This window comes from Heloderma suspectum, chromosome 3 (genome assembly GCF_057233095.1).
Source record: "Heloderma suspectum isolate Gila_16-S chromosome 3, 16-S_ref, whole genome shotgun sequence".
Taxonomy (NCBI): domain Eukaryota; kingdom Metazoa; phylum Chordata; class Lepidosauria; order Squamata; family Helodermatidae; genus Heloderma; species Heloderma suspectum.
The window spans coordinates 320,152,314-320,170,463 of NC_139460.1; the positions used below are offsets into that span (position 1 = coordinate 320,152,314).

At 47.4% G+C, this 18,150-nt stretch overlaps 1 protein-coding gene across 1 annotated transcript in view; it reads right to left on the minus strand.

Annotated features, from left to right (window-relative positions):
• Window positions 1–18,150, minus strand: part of FAM131A (family with sequence similarity 131 member A) — a 79,300-nt gene that overhangs the window by 11,278 nt on the left and 49,872 nt on the right. The window contains exons 3-4 of the mRNA XM_084842086.1: window positions 10,274–10,367; window positions 3,281–3,463 (exon numbers count right to left, since the gene is read on the minus strand). Of these exons, the coding sequence (XP_084698212.1) occupies window positions 3,281–3,463; window positions 10,274–10,367 (277 nt within the window). The remainder of the gene's footprint in view (window positions 1–3,280; window positions 3,464–10,273; window positions 10,368–18,150) is intronic.

Sequence of the window (18,150 nt, forward strand, 5' to 3'; positions counted from 1 at the left end):
AGCCTCTCCAACCTGCAGCATCACCAACCCGTTTTTCAAGGCCAGCTGTCCATGCAAGAGGATGCGCCCACTGCGAAACAGCTTTCTCCCAATGCTTCGGGCCAATTCAAATGCTCTGAAAAGTGGGCGAGCAAACTCAGCGGACGTGGGTGGGGTTTTGGTGCAGAGTTAGCAGCTGTGTCTGATGCCAGATTTTTTTCCCTGAAGCAAGCTGACATTTTGACTTTGCCCATGGATGTGGTTTCTAGGACTTGTCCAAGTGAGGCGTGGTAAAATGTCGGCCCACAACATAGAAATCAAGCTTCAGAGCTGCTGCTGAAGAAATCACATGACCGCCCCACCGTGTGGAGGCTTACCCTGGGCTTGTGCTCTGCTTATGAAGCTCCCCTTTCTTCTGTACTCCAGTGGCTGCCTGTTCGTCATAACCCTATATACTAACAGCAAACTCAATTCTCCGAGTGTGACTCCTTATAGGCTTGGGGGAACCGTACGGTTTGCAGAAGTACACAATGACTTCTGGAGGGGGAAAAACCCAAAATAACCCAATGAGGACCAAGCACGCTCAGTGGCAATGGAATGCGGGCTGACTATTTGGTGGGGGGGGGGGGAAACCAGGGAGGAGTGGGAATGGAATAAAGTATCTGTTAAGAGGGCACAGCTGGCTGGAACCTTGAACCAGAATATTCTACTCTGCGACATTTTGTTGCAGGTCTCCCATTTTTATTCTTAGTGACACACTGGATGCCCATGTGCATGGGGCTTTACAGCATCAGCTTAAGCAAAACAATTTTTTAAAAAGCAGTTCTCTGCCACAAGGAGATTACAGTATGAGAATGGGGCAGGGGAAAGACAGAGGGAGGGGAAAGACAGGAGAGGCCAGTGTAACAGGGGAGAAATGAGATCTAATGTGGGTATGTATACGTACTGACGTTTCAGTTAGACTGGGGATGAAGACGGCAGGAGCTGAGCAAGGGATCCTTTACACCATGAGAAATGAGTTGTCTGAACACAAGCAGACACGTGGGTCTGTATGCACATAGCTGTGAGAAACTCCGGCACATGAGTTGAGGGATAGCATGCAGCAGGGTGGGCGAGAGTGCTCGCGCTCATTGAGTCCACACTTCAGACGGCTGCCTGGGTTGTGTCAGGACTGAGGCATTCACTTGACCTTCAGGTCACAGAGCTGATCACTAATCTTCTATCTGGCCTAATTTGCATGAGCCTGGATTCAGCTGTCCCTGCAGCACCGAGAAGATGTGAATGCTCCATCACAGGCACAGATTCTGATTCCGTGTGACTTACACAGACTGATCCTATGCACATTTACGCAAAAGCAAATCCCATGGTATTCAATTGACCTGTGTCAGAATGCCAGAGCGTGTGCTTGAAGGATCAGGCCCATGACAACCTTACTGCCACATCAGTGTGGCAAGGAATCCAGCTTTCATCAGTTGAGGTACTGGGTGGGTACTTGGGTGGGAAATATTGATAAAATATCCACACAAAATCCAATTAAATCAGACAGCTCTGAAACTCTTGTCCATCCCATCTTTACCCCAGAACCCAAAAGCCAGCCCAGAAATTCATTTCTCTTTCATTTCATTCATTTCATTTATTATATTTCTATACCGCCCCATAACCAAAGCTCTCTGGGTGGTTCACAAACATTTAATGGTTTGTGAACCACTAAATTCACAATTTGTGAATTTAATGGTTCACAAACCATTAAAATACATTATATAAAATATAAAACCCTTCACATAATAACATAGAATTACACACACACACACACACACACACACACACCTAAAACAAAAACAATAAGCCAGAGACAATCAAGAGACTCATTATACACTGCCAAATGACTGAGAGAAGAGGGCAGTTTTAACCTGGCACTGAAAAGATGACAATGTTGGCACCAGGCGGGCCTCATCAGGGAGATTATTCAACAAACGGGGAGCCACCACTGAGAAGGCCCTTCCCTTTGTTACCTCATCTCGCCCACAAGCCCCTCCCAAAGTTCCACCCACCCCACCTGTTAAATGGCCATTTTGTGTGCTGTCTGGCACCTCCAGAAGAGGACAAGGTGGAAATTCAGGTCTCTGTGAAACATCTAAAAAGCAGAGGGAGCAGGTATAAGTGGGAGAAGAAAAGTGTTGGGCAAAGTGTTTAACTCCCCCAGCCATGTTTTCCCAGGCTGTGGCAAACATGCATTTGGGAACCCCACGTAAGGCAGGAGGTGTATGGGAAAAGAAGCTGGAAGGGGAAGGGCTAAGCCCCTGTCCTTCACCCAATGCTTCCCCACTCCAAATCACATCCTCCACCCACCCCCACCCCCCATTCTGCAATTCTTCTTTGGAGACCTGTGGTTCCCTGAGCCTATTCTGCTACAGTGATGGTAAAGGAGCTATCCACACCTTGGATAGCTCCTTTAGAGCTCTGACTGGTTCTAACTGAAACCCGCAGTGGATTCACCACCCTGCTGACATCGGAGCCACCAGCCTCCACTGGTGGTGAAATGGTAAAATTTTAAGTGCAAGCACTCATCAGCACAGTCCCCACAGCCAGGCCTCCAAGGAGCATCCAAAATGCAGGCAGCCATGTTAACACACCAGTTTTAGCCGTTTTTGTCACGAGTAAAGCTAGTTGGTCTGAATTGCCCATTCAAGACCAAACCACCCCAAAATATTTTGTATTGCAACAGGGATAGAGCACAATAATACAGGGCTGCTGAGAAAACCCATTCTCTCTCACATGGCCCAAAAGCTACTCCGAGGATTGTAGCTAAACTCAGAAGGAACAAGGAAGACTGAGGGGGCGCAGGGGGCAGATTATGTCATCACCCCTGCTAACCAAAAAGTCCTGGTGCTTTGACCCTGCACGTCCTGGCTCCAGTGCAACACTACCAAGCATCCAGTTATGAGATGTCTTTGCTTGCAAAAGTTTAAAGGAATTGTGTGCAAGTGTCGTTGGTTTGTTCCTCCACTCCCTCAGATTAGAAAGGCTATCGACTGTCCTCTATGCTACCTCAGCATCAGAGACAGTATGCCTAGGCACACCAGTTGCTGGGGAACACAGGTGGGAGGGTGCTATTACACTCATGTCCTGCTTGTGGGTTTCCCAGAGGCAGCTGGCTGGTTACTGCACAAACAGAATGCTGTTCTTTGGTTTGATCCAGTAGGGCTCTTATGTTCTTAAGAGACCTTATTTCTGGGTTTGTACAGAATAAAACCCCCACACCAGACAGCACAACGTCTTTCCCCTCCCATGCAGGTCCCACCTGCAGCAAACCTGGCCTCCTGCTCTCCTTCGCTGAGGTCTGAATAGGAGTTGAATGTGCTTTCCAGAGCCACTGGGGAATCCACGGGCTTGCACCATCCCTTCCACTCAATGAGGTGGGCGACCCTGCCTTGGGCCATGGCAGTGGGCTTGGTCACATGATCCTTCACCACCTGCGAAATGCCTGCAACAGAGGAAAAGGGGGTTAGCCGGGGAAGTGGACGGGATGCCCCAAGTCCTTGACGAGATGAACGCTTTACGGTGAGGCTCTCCATCCCACAAATAGCAATCCAGCCACCTTCCAGAGCCACTGACCCTTGAGGGAGGGGCTGAAGCTCAGTGGCAGAGCACCTGCTTTGCATGCAGAAGGTTCCAGGTTCGATCCCCGGAATCTCGTGACTCCTGGTCCTGACAGGTATCTGTTGCCTCCAGCTGGGGAACATGGCTGGGGAACATGGGTGGGAGGGTGCTCTTGCACTTGTGTCCTGCTTGTGGGCTTCCCGTGGGCATCTGGTGAACAGAATTCTGGACTAGATGGACCCTTGGTCTGATCCAGCAGGGCTGTTCTTACGTTCTTATCTCCGGGCAGGTCTAGGAAGGATTCCCACCTGAAACCCTGGAGAGCCACTGTCAGTCAACGTCGGCAGAACTGGGCTAGATGGATGAATGGTGTGGCTCAGTATAAGGTAGCTTCCTACATGCCTATGCTCCCTGCGTAACCAGGCCCCAGGGCGAAAGAGACCCCTGGTAAGAGGGAGACCCGCTGAAAAGACACGCTCGTAATAAGAGCCCAGTCACGAGTAGCCTGACTGTTTCGGACTCCACCATTCCCCACTCCACAAAAGCACCACAAGGCCCATACCGGGGGGGGGGGGGGCTCATAACCTTTGCACTTCCTGTGGTGTTAAGGGACATGAAGGAAAAGGGGCGTGCTTCCCAGACAGTTTGCTGTGTTGCTGTCACACGTGATCCTTGAGGTTTGCTGCTCAGCAGCCTTGGCTACAATTGCCAGCAAGTCCAAGGCGTTTCCTGTGGATTCCGCAGCACAGCAGCCACGCCAGACGGCAAAATGTCTTCAGCTGGCTCTGCTCCTGCTTCTGGCTATGCCAGTGCACAACACCCCAGAGGACACAGGGGCGGACACCAACTGCTAGCAGGAAGCAAATCCAGTTACAAGATGCCCTCGCTTGCGAGAGTTTAAAGAGGTTGTGCTTGTGTGTTCGTATCCCCCACCCTCCCAGATTAGAAAGCCTATCAACTGCTGCGAGTCACGATGGCTATATATGGTGCAGTGGCTAGACTGGGGAAACTCGGGTTCAAATCTCCACTCAAGACATGACATTTACTGGGTGAACTTGAGCCAGTCACTACCTCTCAGTCTAATCTACCTCACAGGGCTGTTGTGAACATAAACTGGGGGAGGAGATATGTATGCCTCCCCAACTCCTTAGAGGAAGTGTGAGAAAAAAAGCATCATAAATAGTAATAATAGACAAGTCCTACTCCCCTCCGCACCTCCCTAATCTTTACTAACGCTGACACCATAGGACAACCTTCCCCAATGGCCATGCTGGCTGAGGATTATGGGAGTTGTAGTACAACACAACTGCAGAGCACCCAGTTGGGGAAGATCAGCACAGGACAACAGCAGAGGAATGAGTCTCTCCCAATTCTCTCCAATTTCCCACCAAACTTTGTTTCCATACAATGATGGTGATGCTTACATTTATATCCCGCCTTTTTTCCTCTTGCAAGGAACCCAAGGCGGCTTTACGTGGTTCTCCTCCTCTCCATATTATCTTCACAAAAACCCTGTGAGGTAGATTAGGCTGAGAGTCAGTGACTGGCCCAAAGTCACCCTGTGCGTGTCATGGCCAATTGGGGACTAGAACCCGGATCTCTGACTCCCAGTCCAACACTCTAACCACTGTACTACACTGGCTGTTTTATGTTTATTCTAATTGTGCACAGCTGTGGTGCAAATGCTTTGTGCAATGTTAGTTTTGTTAGTGTACCTATGGAAAAGCAGGGTATAAATATAATATTTTAACCCACCCCCACCCCCTAAGATGTGAGTTATTTGGGGGAACCCTTCCTGATCTCAGTGGGTCACAACTGAGGTGTCAGAATAATAAAATCATCATCATCAGGCCTGGTCTACACATGTGGTACAGGCCTGAGGTGGTACATTGGACTGTACCACTTCAGGGTGTCGGTGAATGTCATTGGATTCAAACCCAGCTTTCTCCCTGTTGTAGCAGTTCTTTTACTTGCATGCAATATTTTATACATGGGAATGTTTAAAAAAAGATGATCACCCACCAGCAGTCTGAAATGGTACAGTCCAGTCTGCCACTGCAGGAATCTCTCATTTTGCATGTGGACATCAAACCTCAAAGTTGCAAAATTCAGTTAGAAACTTGAGTACAACCCATCCCTAATGTAAGAAACCCTGAAAATCTGCCTTTGAAATGCACTTTGGAATTTATAGCCTTTGCATGCCCAGAAAGTGTTTACCATTTAGAATGTCGCACACTTGGTTCAAGTGACAGCTATCATGTAAAGCAATATGTAGGTGATGCGATGTGCAGGACATGTCATTCCAAACCACAATAAACAACCAGCAAAAAATGTATAAACAAACAGAAAAAAATTATAAACACACAGATTTTAAAATGTGAAACATTTAGGCATAAAATGCCAGCTTCAGTCACAAATGAGAATGTGCTACCACTTATAAACTGAGGGTTCCTTCACATGGAGCTTTTATCCTGTGATCACGGAAGTTTACGGGCTCTTTACATGACACCGTGACCCTCCAGGGCGTCTCCTGCACTAAATGCCCTTTGTTCTGTTTTTAAATAGATTGCAGATAATGAGCTATCAAATTACCCTATTGTGTTCTGCTTCAGTTTCCTCCCTGAAAAGAGTAAAAGCAGCAAGAAGAGGAGCGAGATCAATGATAGATAATGGAAGACTCAAGTACGGGGAGAAGGAGGGGGAAAGGGGGTGGGGGAAAAGGAAGCACATGAAAAAGGGAGTTGTTGTGATCCTGCATTTAAAACAGAAGCAGAAAGCCCCGTTTTAAATGCAGGATTTTAGGCTGGTGTAGAGATGCCCTGAGCCAAACCCAATCAGAAACAGACCAGAAACAAGCCTCAGAGGGGAATTATTAAGAATCAGCACCTATATTAAACAACTTTTCTCTGGAAAAGACCCTGATGCTGGGAATGACTGAAGGCAAAAGGAGAAGGGGACGGCAGAGGATGAGATGGCTAGATAGCATCACTGATGCAATGAATATGGACTTGAGCATGCTCCGGGAGAGAACGCAGGACAGGAAGGCCTGGCGTGCTATGGTCCATGGGGTCACGAAGAGTCGGACTGAATGACTGAACAACAACAACAAGCTGCGTTAATAAACATCATGGCTAGTTTCATTTCATCCTTCACATTGATATCAAGTTTCAATATATCCATAAACAACTCTTCCTTAATCTTAGTCCTTTGGAGTTTCTGTTCAATTACCAGCGCAGAGATCTTAGCTGAGGTTGGCCTACAGGCAGGTCTCCCCTTCATATAAAGAGACCACAGTCTAGCCCTTGCTTCATTATGCTGAATATCAACCACGGGCATCTTTTCAGGAGAGGTCTTCCAATTTCACCAATGTAAAAGGAGTTACATTCTAAACCTTCAATTTTATAGATGGTACCCTTACTTGTGCACTCCCCCTTACCTTCAACACAAATCGGACATTCCCAGCTCCAGCATTTGTTATTATACAAACGGGACTTCACAAGATGTTGTTTCAGTGTACCGGGACAGTAAAACATTAGCCTCGATTTTACAATGATTTCTGACCGAATCTATCGGTCGCAAATGGAAGTTTCAAAACAGGCAGACCTTCAATATACCTCACACTCCTTACCACTGGAACTGGTAACCTAACATCATTAACCTCACCAATTTTACTGCCTTGTGTTTGTATTTCTCACAATAATTACTCGTGGATACCCCAACAGCTTTCTGAATCCTATTCTTTACCACCTGTCTTTTCACCAGCCCAGGGTGCCATTCAACAGTATGTCCCTTTTCATAGATTTCCTATACTGCCTCGTTTCTAACTGCCCATTACAGATCCTTAATTCCCACATCCAAAAAGGGAAGACAGGATCTACATTTGGCTGCTCCCATGTTAACTTTATACTGCCAGCTGCATTCTTGCATCAAACTCTTTATCTACTTCCATCACTGTACATTTTGTAATTATAATATCATCAATATTGATGCCCACTTCTGTTTCCTCTGGGGTACCATGCACTGGCACAGCCAGAGACTTGGAGCTATCATGTAATAGGTGATAGACAGACCATGGTTAGACCATAGACAGACCAGACAGACTGGGTGACCAGTCAGATGGGCGATTAATAAATTTAATAAATAAATTTAATAAATAAATGGTTGGTGTATCAATGCCCTGGCTTAACTTGCTGTAGGTGGATAATTATCTGGGCACATTTAAGAGGCAGCAATCGCAATGATTGATCAGAGCAGTTTCGCAATTTAGGTTTTCAGGTTAGAACTGTAATGATCGCAAGGATAATGTAACATGAGAATTCGTTCATTGACAATCCACTGGCAGTTTGTCAAGCAACTTGCCCTTGGTTGACTGACACTGCTACCGATAAAGGGAATCGAGATATGCAAAGTTGAAACTCTCAGCAACATTTGTAACAGGCAGGTCCCATAACATTCAGAAACTAATCATTTGGGTGCCCTTATTTGATTGGGAAATCGTAAAGGCCTTTTCTTTTGTAAGCGGTACACATGCAGAAAGTTCCATAGGTCTGCTCAGTGGCTTTTGATACTCTTGACAATGGAATCTTGCTGGATTTATTTATTATTGCACTTATATCCCACCTTTTCTCCTCTTGCAAGGACCCCAAGGTGGCTTACATGGTGGGCTGGGGAGTGGGGGCAGGATGATCCAGTGGTTCCATGCAGGATTGTTTCCAGAAAGTGGTGCTGCGTTACTTCTGCTGACAATTGTGCTATGGTGTCTGCAGGGCTCCATTCTGTCCCCCATGCTCTTTAACATAAATATCAAGCTGCTGGGAGAGGTCAGCAGGGGATTTGGGAAGAAGTGACAGCAGTACGCTGATGGCACCCAGCTCAAGAGATATGCCTGGGGCCAACTTGATTGACATTTCGGCACCTGGCTAAGACTGATCTGTTTACCTGGGCATTTATGAGTGTTTATTTGCTGCTGCAATCAATCTGACTGCTGTTCGTTTTACTTAAGACTTAGTCTAAATGTAGCTCCCAGGGTTGTTGTGAGGATAAAAAAAAAAAAGGGTGTGTGTGTCTGAGAGATGGACAACCATGTATGCTGCCTTCAGCTGCTAGAAGAAAAGGCAGGATATAAATGTAATAAATAAATACAACAGAAAAATAATTGGCATAAACCTCTGAAACTACAGCAAATTCATAAAAAAATGGTTGTGCCTTGCTTGATCGGCTCTGTGTGCACAGAGCAGATTCCTGTAGACATTCCGCTGAGCTCTCCTCTCCCTTGGTCACTGTCTCTGACAAGCATGCTGCCTCTCTGCTGGGTGCTGTGGGCCTTGAATCACAGAGTAGGGCTGTGCAGCCCACGTACTCTTTCTCTTGGAACAGCTGGCCTGGGCTTTGTGGCACTACAGCACCTCCACTGCAGATGGACAGAATGTGTCCATTCAGCTTTCAGATCAGAAGCCTATAGGATTCCAACTGGCCTTATATGAGCGCTGACTACGGCCTGGCTCAGACTTCTATGATCTCCTACTGAACTGCCAGCTTGCCTAGCTCTTTGCTGCCCAGCCATGATGAATAAGAAGAGGTCCTCCTGTGCTTCACTTACAGGTATCCAGCTGTCCGTTCCTCTCCAACCTTGGCGGACAGGCTGTTCCCAGAAAGGGCACACGTTGCTGAAGGCCTCACCTTATCAGAGACAGCTGAATGTACTGCCATGTGCCCTGCGCTGTAGCACCCAGTGGGTGGCGAGGAGAGGTCTATGGCGAACCCCAGCATGTGTGCAATGCTGTGCACATGGAGAGCTCTACACACCCAGGAGGGGATCAGTTGTGCCGGCTGTTACATAGTCTCTATTTTTCCCTCCGCTGAGGACCAACTAGGGCACCTCCTGACCTGTTTTGCAGCTCCCACAGCCCCACACTGAAGTTGCTGCTGCTGCCCCAGCAACAAAGAACTGGCAATTTTTGTTAAAAACAAGGCACGTGGGGAGCGTACACCTTGTTCTGAAGCAGAATCGTGCTCCCCAAAGGATCCCAGGCATGCCATTTTGCGCCCAAACAAGTCATGTGCTCCTTGCACACCTTGTTTTCAAGAAAAATTACTGGGGTTTTTTTTGCTGTTGCCATGCTGCTGTACTTTGGCGGCAAATGCATGGTGCAGTGGCAGGAGGAGGTAAGGCAGCAGCCCATGGTGGAGTCTGGGGGGCAATGCACCCCCCCAACCCCTGGACATTGCCCACCCCTGAACTAAGGGCACAATTCACTGGGAGATTCTCTCATCACTGAAATAAACGTGGGATACGCATGCACACAAGCGCTTTTGAATCTCCATTTTAGAGTAACAGAATGGGACTGACCCTGAATGAAGTAGCTAGTGAAAGATATATGGAAATCATTTTGCATCTCTTAACCGACGCTATGTTTTTTAAGGGCACACCCCACTTGGAAGGTCTCATGTGCAGGCCTCACTGAAATGAATGGGAGATGCGCAAGCACATGGGTTCTTGTGCATCCCCATTCATTTCAGTGTGGCTTTCACAGGAGACATTCCCAGTTGTTTGTGTCCCTAAAGGTTTAGCATCTGTTAGCAGAATCAAAATGGTTTCCACATCTTGTTCGTTACCTACTTCACTTAGGCTTAACTACATTCCATTATTCTAAAATGGGGACGCTCACATCAAGCCATATTCCCTGCCCCTTACCGTGCAGGGAGGACCGGGCGAGGGCTGCGATCTCTTGGATGGTGAGCGCTCGCCGGGACTTGGGTAACATTTCGACAGTGTCTTCAACATTTACCTTCAAGAGAAAAGAAAAATGAGGTCAAGAGATAGCCTCACAGAGGGTTAGGACGGAGCCCCTATCCTGTAGGGAAGTGTGCATGTGTGTGTATGTGTAAGTAGAAGGTGGAATTCAAACATAAAACACTGCTTCACATTAATAATAGTTATTGTCAAGCTCTTCCACGGAACTATTACTAGTCTACCTTAACAATAGCCTCTGACACCAGGATTTGGTTGTGGGAAGAAACTTGGAATTTCAACTGGGCAATCAGGGCAGAGATGCCATGTAAGGTTACCAACTCCTGAAATCAAACCTTGCTGGATGGAGCTTGTGGGTAGAGGCCAAAATGGTCCAAGAGTAGAGCTCAGTGGGTTTGGGAGGGTCTTGGGATGGAGCCCAGTGGGAAACAAAATGGCAGAGGGCAAAATGAAACAGTTTCAGCCACTTGCCTTTCTAATAACAGCCCGAAAGCTGGCCCTGGCCTGGCCAGTTTTGTCCTAGTCAGCTGGCAACGGTACTTGGAAGCCCGGTTCACTACCACTAGGCTGATCAACCAACTAAAAATCAATTGATTAAACACCCGCATTCAAGTTGATTAATCAACAGGTTAAATTTAAACACATTTTCATATGACCAAAACTTCAGTCCAGGTGCTGTTTTGAAAGAACTAAAGGCAAAGTTCATAACGGAACACTCCCGCTCATCAAAGGAAAGGTCATCTTTAAGCCTTCTTTTTCATTCCCTGCCTACAAGGAATGTACAGGTTTCCCCAAAAAGCACAAGGAGCAACAAACAAATTTGTCATGAAATCTAAGCCCATTGATTTAAATTTGCCTTGGCCAAGCAAAATTGACCTTCAATTGATTTGTCAACTGAAGCTGTCATACTGATTAATCTACCAATCAAACTGAATAAAAGCTAAGAGCAGCCCTGCAGGATCAGACCAAAAGCCTATCAAGTCCAGGATCCTGTTTCCCAGAGTGGCCAACCAGATGCCCCAGTGGGAAGCCCATAACCAGTGCATGAGGGCAACAGCACCCTCCCACCCATGTTCCCCAGTGACTGGTATTCAAAGGCACACCCTCTCTGATCCTGGAGGTAGTAATGACTAAGAGCTATTGATGGCCATCGTCATCATCATCATCCCTCCATTGTGTTCAGTCGTTCAGTTGTGTCCAACTCTTCGTGACCCCATGGACCATAGAACGCCAGGCCTTCCTGTCCTGCGCTCTCTCCCAGAGTGTGCTCAAGTCCATATTCATTGCATCAGGGATGCTATCTAGCATGTGTCTAATCCCTTTTTAAAGCCTTCTATTTGACGAAAGAAGGGAAGCGAAAAGCAAGGGAGAAAGGGGAAGCTATATCCAACTGAATGCAGAGTTCCAGACAATAGCAAGGAGAGACAAGAAGGCCTTCTTAAATGAACAATGCAAAGAAATCGAGGAAAACAACAGAATGGGAAAGACTAGAGATCTCTTCAAGAAAATCGGAGATCTCAAGGGAACGTTTTGTGCAAAGATGGGCATGATAAAGGATAAAGAAGGCAGGGACCTACAGAAGCAGATGAGATTAAGAAGAGGTGGAAAGAATACACAGAAGAACTATACAGGAAAGATCTGAATGTCCCTGATAGCCATGATAGTGCGGTCACTGAACTTGAGCCGGACATCCTCGAGAGTGAAGTCAAGTGGGCCTTAGGAAGCATTACTAACACCAAAGCTAGCGGAGATGACAGTATTCCAGCTGAGCTATTTAAAATCCTAAAAGATGATGCTGTTAAAGTGCTGCACACAATATGCCAACAAATTTGGAACACTCAACAGTGTCCACAGGACTGGAAAAGGTCAGTTTACATTCCAATTCCAAAGAAGGGCAACGCCAAAGAGTGTTCAAACTACCGCACAATTGCACTCATTTCACATGCCAGCAAGGTGATGCTCAAAATCCTACAAGCTAGGCTTCAGCGGTATGCAAACCGAGAACTACTGGAAGTACAAGTGGGGTTTCGAAGAGGCAGAGGAACTAGAGATCAAATCGCCAACATTCACTGGATCATGGAGAAAGCAAGAGAATTCCAGAAAAAGGTCTATTTCTGCTTCATTGACTACGCTAAAGCCTTTGATTGTGTGGATCACAACAAACTGTGGCAAATTCTTAAAGTGATGGGAGTACCAGACCACCTTACCTGTCTCCTGAGAAACCTGTACGAGGGTCAAGAAGCAACAGTAAGAACCAGACATGGAACAACTGAGTGGTTCAAAATTGGGAAAGGAGTATGACAAGGCTGCATATTGTCACCCTGCTTATTTAACTTATATGCAGAGTACATCATGAGAAACGCCGGGTTGGATGAATCACAGGTCGGAATTAAGATTGCCGGGAGAATTATCAACAACCTCCGATATGCAGATGATACCACCCTAATGGCAGAAAGTGAAGAGGATCTAAAGAGCCTCTTGTTGAGGGTGAAAGAGGAGAGTGCAAAAGCTGGTTTGAAACTCAACATTAAAAAAACTAAGATCATGGCATCTGGCCCCATCACTTCCTGGCATATAGAAGGGGAAGAAATGGAAGCAGTGACAAATTTTATTTTCTTGGGCTCCAAGATCACCGCAGACGGTGACTGTAGCCATGAAATTAAAAGACGCTTGCTCCTTGGGAGGAAAGCTATGGCAAACCTAGACAGCATAGTAAGAAGCAGAGACATCACCTTGCCGACAAAGGTCCGTCTAATCAAAGCTATGGTTTTCCCAGTAGTAATGTATGGCTGTGAGAGCTGGACTATAAGGAAGGCTGAGCGCCGAAGAATTGATGCTTTTGAACTGTGGTGCTGGAGAAGACTGTTACGAGTCCCCTGGACTGCAAGGAAGTCAAATCAGTCCATCCTAAAGGAAATCAACCCTGAGTGCTCATTGGAAGGACAGATACTGAAGCTGAAGCCCCAATATTTTGGCCACCTAATGCGAAGAGAAAACTCTCTGGAAAAGACCCTGATGCTGGGAAAGACTGAAGGCAAAAGGAGAAGGGGACAGCAGAGGATGAGGTGGCTAGATAGCATCACTGATGCAATGAGTATGGACTTGAGCACACTCCGGGAGAGAGCGGAGGACAGGAAGGCCTGGCGTGCTATGGTCCATGGGGTCACGAAGAGTCGGACACAACTGAACGACTGAACAACAACAACAACAACAATGTTGGTGGCCATCACCACATCTTGTGCCAGTGAACTCCATGCTTCATGTGCGGTACTTCTTTGTCCTGAATCTCCTGCCATTCAGCTTGATGGGATGAGCCCATTCTAGTTTTAATGCAATTAAAAAACAATGACCCAGCACAACCCTGAAGATATACTATAGTTATGTGCCCTCTCCACTTCCCTGAGAGTGAGATGCTCCTGGGGCAGTGCAAACAGGGTTTAATTTGATTTAGATCAGACAGCATCAGAGATGTAAGGTGCAGGGTATTTTATGTACAGACGTACAAGCACAGCTTGCTGGAAGCAAGCAGAGACTCAGCCCCCTCTCTCTGCCGCTACCTAATTCTGGCTGCTCCCACTGGCTCTGAAGGGTGTCATCTGTCAGGAAAAAGATCCCCCAGTGCTTGAGAGCCATTAAGGATATTTTGTTAACTCCTGGACTACCCCTTGAGGACAGATCAGTAATCAGCTTAACAAAAGGGAGTCAGCCAGCAATATATTTGGTGTGGCTACTGTGTGTCAATTGGAGAAGATAAATAATTGCTATGCAGGAGTGGAGAATGAGCACATGCTGACAGCAACATCACAGGGGATTTCATATATTGCTCCACCATCACAGGGGATTTCATACATTGCTCGTTCTGCGCACACCATCCCCAAGCAATGTTGGAGAACAATGTGCAATCTCAATCAGGTAGCGCACAGACCGAGGAGTCCATGTACACATTCCCTGTTTGAGGGCAATGTGCAAAACTTCTGACCAGCTCGCTCACTCCAAGTTACCATTGGTGATGATCCATATATTTTGATAATGACAACCTGTGCAAAATCCCCCCCATGGACACATGTGCTGACTGGGGCTGATGGGAGCTGTAGCCAAGCACATCTAGAGGGCGCTATGTCCCGGAAGGCTGTACTAAGGGCTGGACTCCATAATGACTCAAGTCCTTTCGGCCTCCATGGCTGGTTTCTAAGAGGCTTACATACGGTTCTTTTTTTCATAAATTATTTGCAAGCCTGGATCAGCAACACACCAGTTGCAGCAGGCTGTAAATGACACTCGCATGGGAAGTGTTGCAAAAGCCAAATGGCTGAGAAGTAACCTATGGCAGGGGAAGGTGTGGAGGGCAGGAAAAGTAAGTCAGCTTCAGAGTCCCCTTAGGAACATAAGGGCTGGGGAAGCACCTGTTGGATCAGACCAAAGGGCCATTTAGCCTAGCATCTTGTTTCTGACAGTGCTCAGCCAGATTCCATGGGGAAGCTTAAAAGCAGAACATGAAGGCAACAGCCCTTCTTGCTCTTGTTTGCCTCAGAAACTCCGGGGTATACTGTACCTCTGTACATGAAGATTCCATTTAGGTATCATGGCCAACAGCACTCTTGATGGACTTATCCTCCATAAGTTTGTTGCTTCCTCCCCCTTCCCCCACAAGTCATCTAAGCTGGTGAGCAACACCGCACCTTGTGGTGTGGAAGGGAACTCCATAACTTGTTTATGCATTGTAGTATCACCTGAGAGGTTGCCAGGACCTTCCTTTTGAAAAATGGCTTCCTGCAAAAATTCTATACACTTGCCTTCTTTCTTTGGGGTGGATCACACTGACATCGGACACCCACTGTCTTGGGGCTGGGGAGGGCATGCTCTCTAGCTCCATGCCCCCAAGGTCAGCAGCCCGAGCTGGAAGACAATTCTGAGTTGCCTGAACTGCAGCAAGAGGGGGCAATCAAGTAAGGATGTCAGAGAATTCCGTGACGGATCTCGGTGAGGCCGAATGCCAGTGTATTCGGCCCCCCAAAATCCATCGCGGAACGAAGCCCCCGCCCCCCCAACCCACAAAAGGCGTGCGGGACAAAGTCCCCGCCGCCCCCACCCCATGAAAGGCGTGCGAAACGGAGCATTTACCTGCTCCCGTCCGCGCTGCTTTGCGAATGGCAGCTGTCCTGCGGCCGCCATTCGCTTCCTCCTCTTCATAGCCGTGATAGGCTACTTAAATACTTACATAGCCTATCACGGCAGCGGGGGGAAAAACCCAGCGTACGCAAATGGCAGCGGCTACCGCCATTTGCGTACGCTGGGGTTTTCCCCCCTGCCGTGATAGGCTACATAAATATTTACGTAGCCTATCACGGCTCAATACAGGGACGCAAATGGCGGCGGCTACGACAGCCACCATTTGTGTCCCTGCAGGGCTGCCCAGCGGCCGGATGTCCGGCTGCGGGCAGCTGGAGCCGGCTGGCGGCTCCGTGGCTTGGCTGCGGAGCAGAGCCGGCCAGGCAGGATTCTGGGGGGAGGGACTCCCCCCCACTGTGGATTGCCCGGCACGGGGCCAGGTAGGTGTTTCGTACATCCCTACAACCAAGTTTGAGGGGCAAAACGCCCTCTGGTGAGTCCCCTTTGGCCTCTGGTGGGCTTGGCTGGTGGTAGCAGCAGTGCTCTGATCAGGGCCAGGCTGGTGGGTCTGGCAGCTGCCATTTTGATTTCCCACCATGCCCCAGAGTGATATAACATTGGGGGCATTGTGGGAAAATTAAAATGGTGGTTCCGAGACTCATCTGCCTAGTGCCTAGCACCTATTGGAGTGCCAGAAAGGTAGGTAGGTAGGTAGGTAGGTAGGTAGATAGATAGATAGATAGATAGATAGATAGATAGATAGATAGATAGATAAAGATGATGATGATGAGTGGGGGTGCTGGGGATGGCAAATGCTGGCCCAAAACATTTTGCTTCCTGAAGCAAATCCCAAATGGTACCCCACCTCCATCGTCCTGCTACAGCCAGGACTTTAAAAAATCATGTTGTTGCACCATTCAGACTCTATTTCCTGCCGACTGCCTCCTCGCATCTATCCCGACCCCTCCTGATGCTGCTGCAGCAGGTTGCTTCATTCTACTGAGCGGGGCACAGGACAGACAGAGGTGATGGGCCCTGTGTCCTGAGCAGTTGCCTGAGGGTGCCGCATCCTTACGCACAAGGATGTTAGGCAAGCACAACCCAATATGAAACTCCCATAATCCTACACCATCTAGCCTGCTGCCCCGGCTAAGCCTCCATGCTGGTTCATACCTGTTCTTTATCTGTTTTATTTATCAGCTTGCAAACATGACTTATTATCCCAAACTGAGAAGAAAACATGACAAAATGTAACAATTCTCATATGAACTTTACAACCAGTTTTGCACCCCTGTCTATCTTGTACCCCTTCATGGATCACTGCCTTGTTGTGGCGAAGGGGCTTGAGTAACTCAGTGAAGCCATAAGCTATGCCGTGCAGGGCCACCCAAGACGGACCGGTCATGGCAGAGAGTTCTGACAAAATGTGGTCCACTGGAGAAGGAAATGGCAACCCACTCCAGTATTCTTGCCAAGAAAACCCCATGGAACATATCACAAGGCTAAAAGAGATGACGCCGGAAGATGAGAGTCACAGACTCTCAGCCCAACCTACCTCACAGGGTTGTTGTTGTGAGGATACAACGGTGAGGAGGAGGATAATGTAAGCCGCCTTGAGTTCCTTGCGAGAGGGAGAAAGGCGGGGTATAAATGCAATAAATAAATAAATAAATGAGCCCCTCAGGTCGGAAGGTGTCCAATATACTACTGGGGAAGAGCAGAGGGTATTTCCAAGTAGCGCCAGAAAGAGTGAAGCGGCTGGGCCAAAGCTGAAAGGGCACTCAGCTGTGGATGTGTCTGGTGGTGAAAATAAAATCTGATGCTGTAAAGAACAATATTGTTTAGGAACCTGGAATGTCAGATCAATGAATCAGGGTAAGCTGGAGGTGGTCAAACATGAGATGGCAAGATTGAACATCGACATCTTGGGAATCAGTGAACTAAAATGGACAGGAATGGGCGAATTTAATTCAGGTGACCATCAAATCTACTATTATGGGCAAGAATCCCTTAGAAGAAATGGAGTAGCACTCATAGTCAACAAAAGGGTGGGAAAAGCAGTACTGGGGTACAATCTTAAACATGATAGAATGATCTCAGTACGAATCCAAGGCAAACCATTCAACATCACAGTAATTCAGGTCAATGCCCCAACCACTGAGACTGAAGAAGCTGAGGTTGATCGGTTCTATGAAGACCTACAACACCTTCTAGAACTAACACCAAAAAAAGATGTCCTCTTCATCATAGGGGATTGGAATGCTAAAGTAGGAAGTCAAGAAATCACTGGGATAACAGGCAGACATGGCCTTGGTGTACAAAATGAAGCAGGACAAAGGCTAATAGAGTTTTGCCAAGAGAACACACTGATCTTAGCAAACACTCTTTTCCAACAGCACAAGAGACGACTCTACACATGGACATCACCAGATGGTCAATATCGAAATCAGATTGATTATGTCCTTTGCAGCCAAAGATGGAGAAGCTCTATACAGTCAGTCAAAACAAGACCTGGAGCTGACTGTGGCTCAGATCATGAGCTGCTTCTTGCAAAATTTCGGCTTAAATTGAAGAACGTAGGGAAAACCACGAAACCATTCAGGTATGACCTCAATCATATCCCTTATGAATATACAGTGGAGGTGAGGAATAGATTTCAGGAATTAGACCTGATAGACAGAATGCCTGAGGAACTATGGACGGAGGTCTGT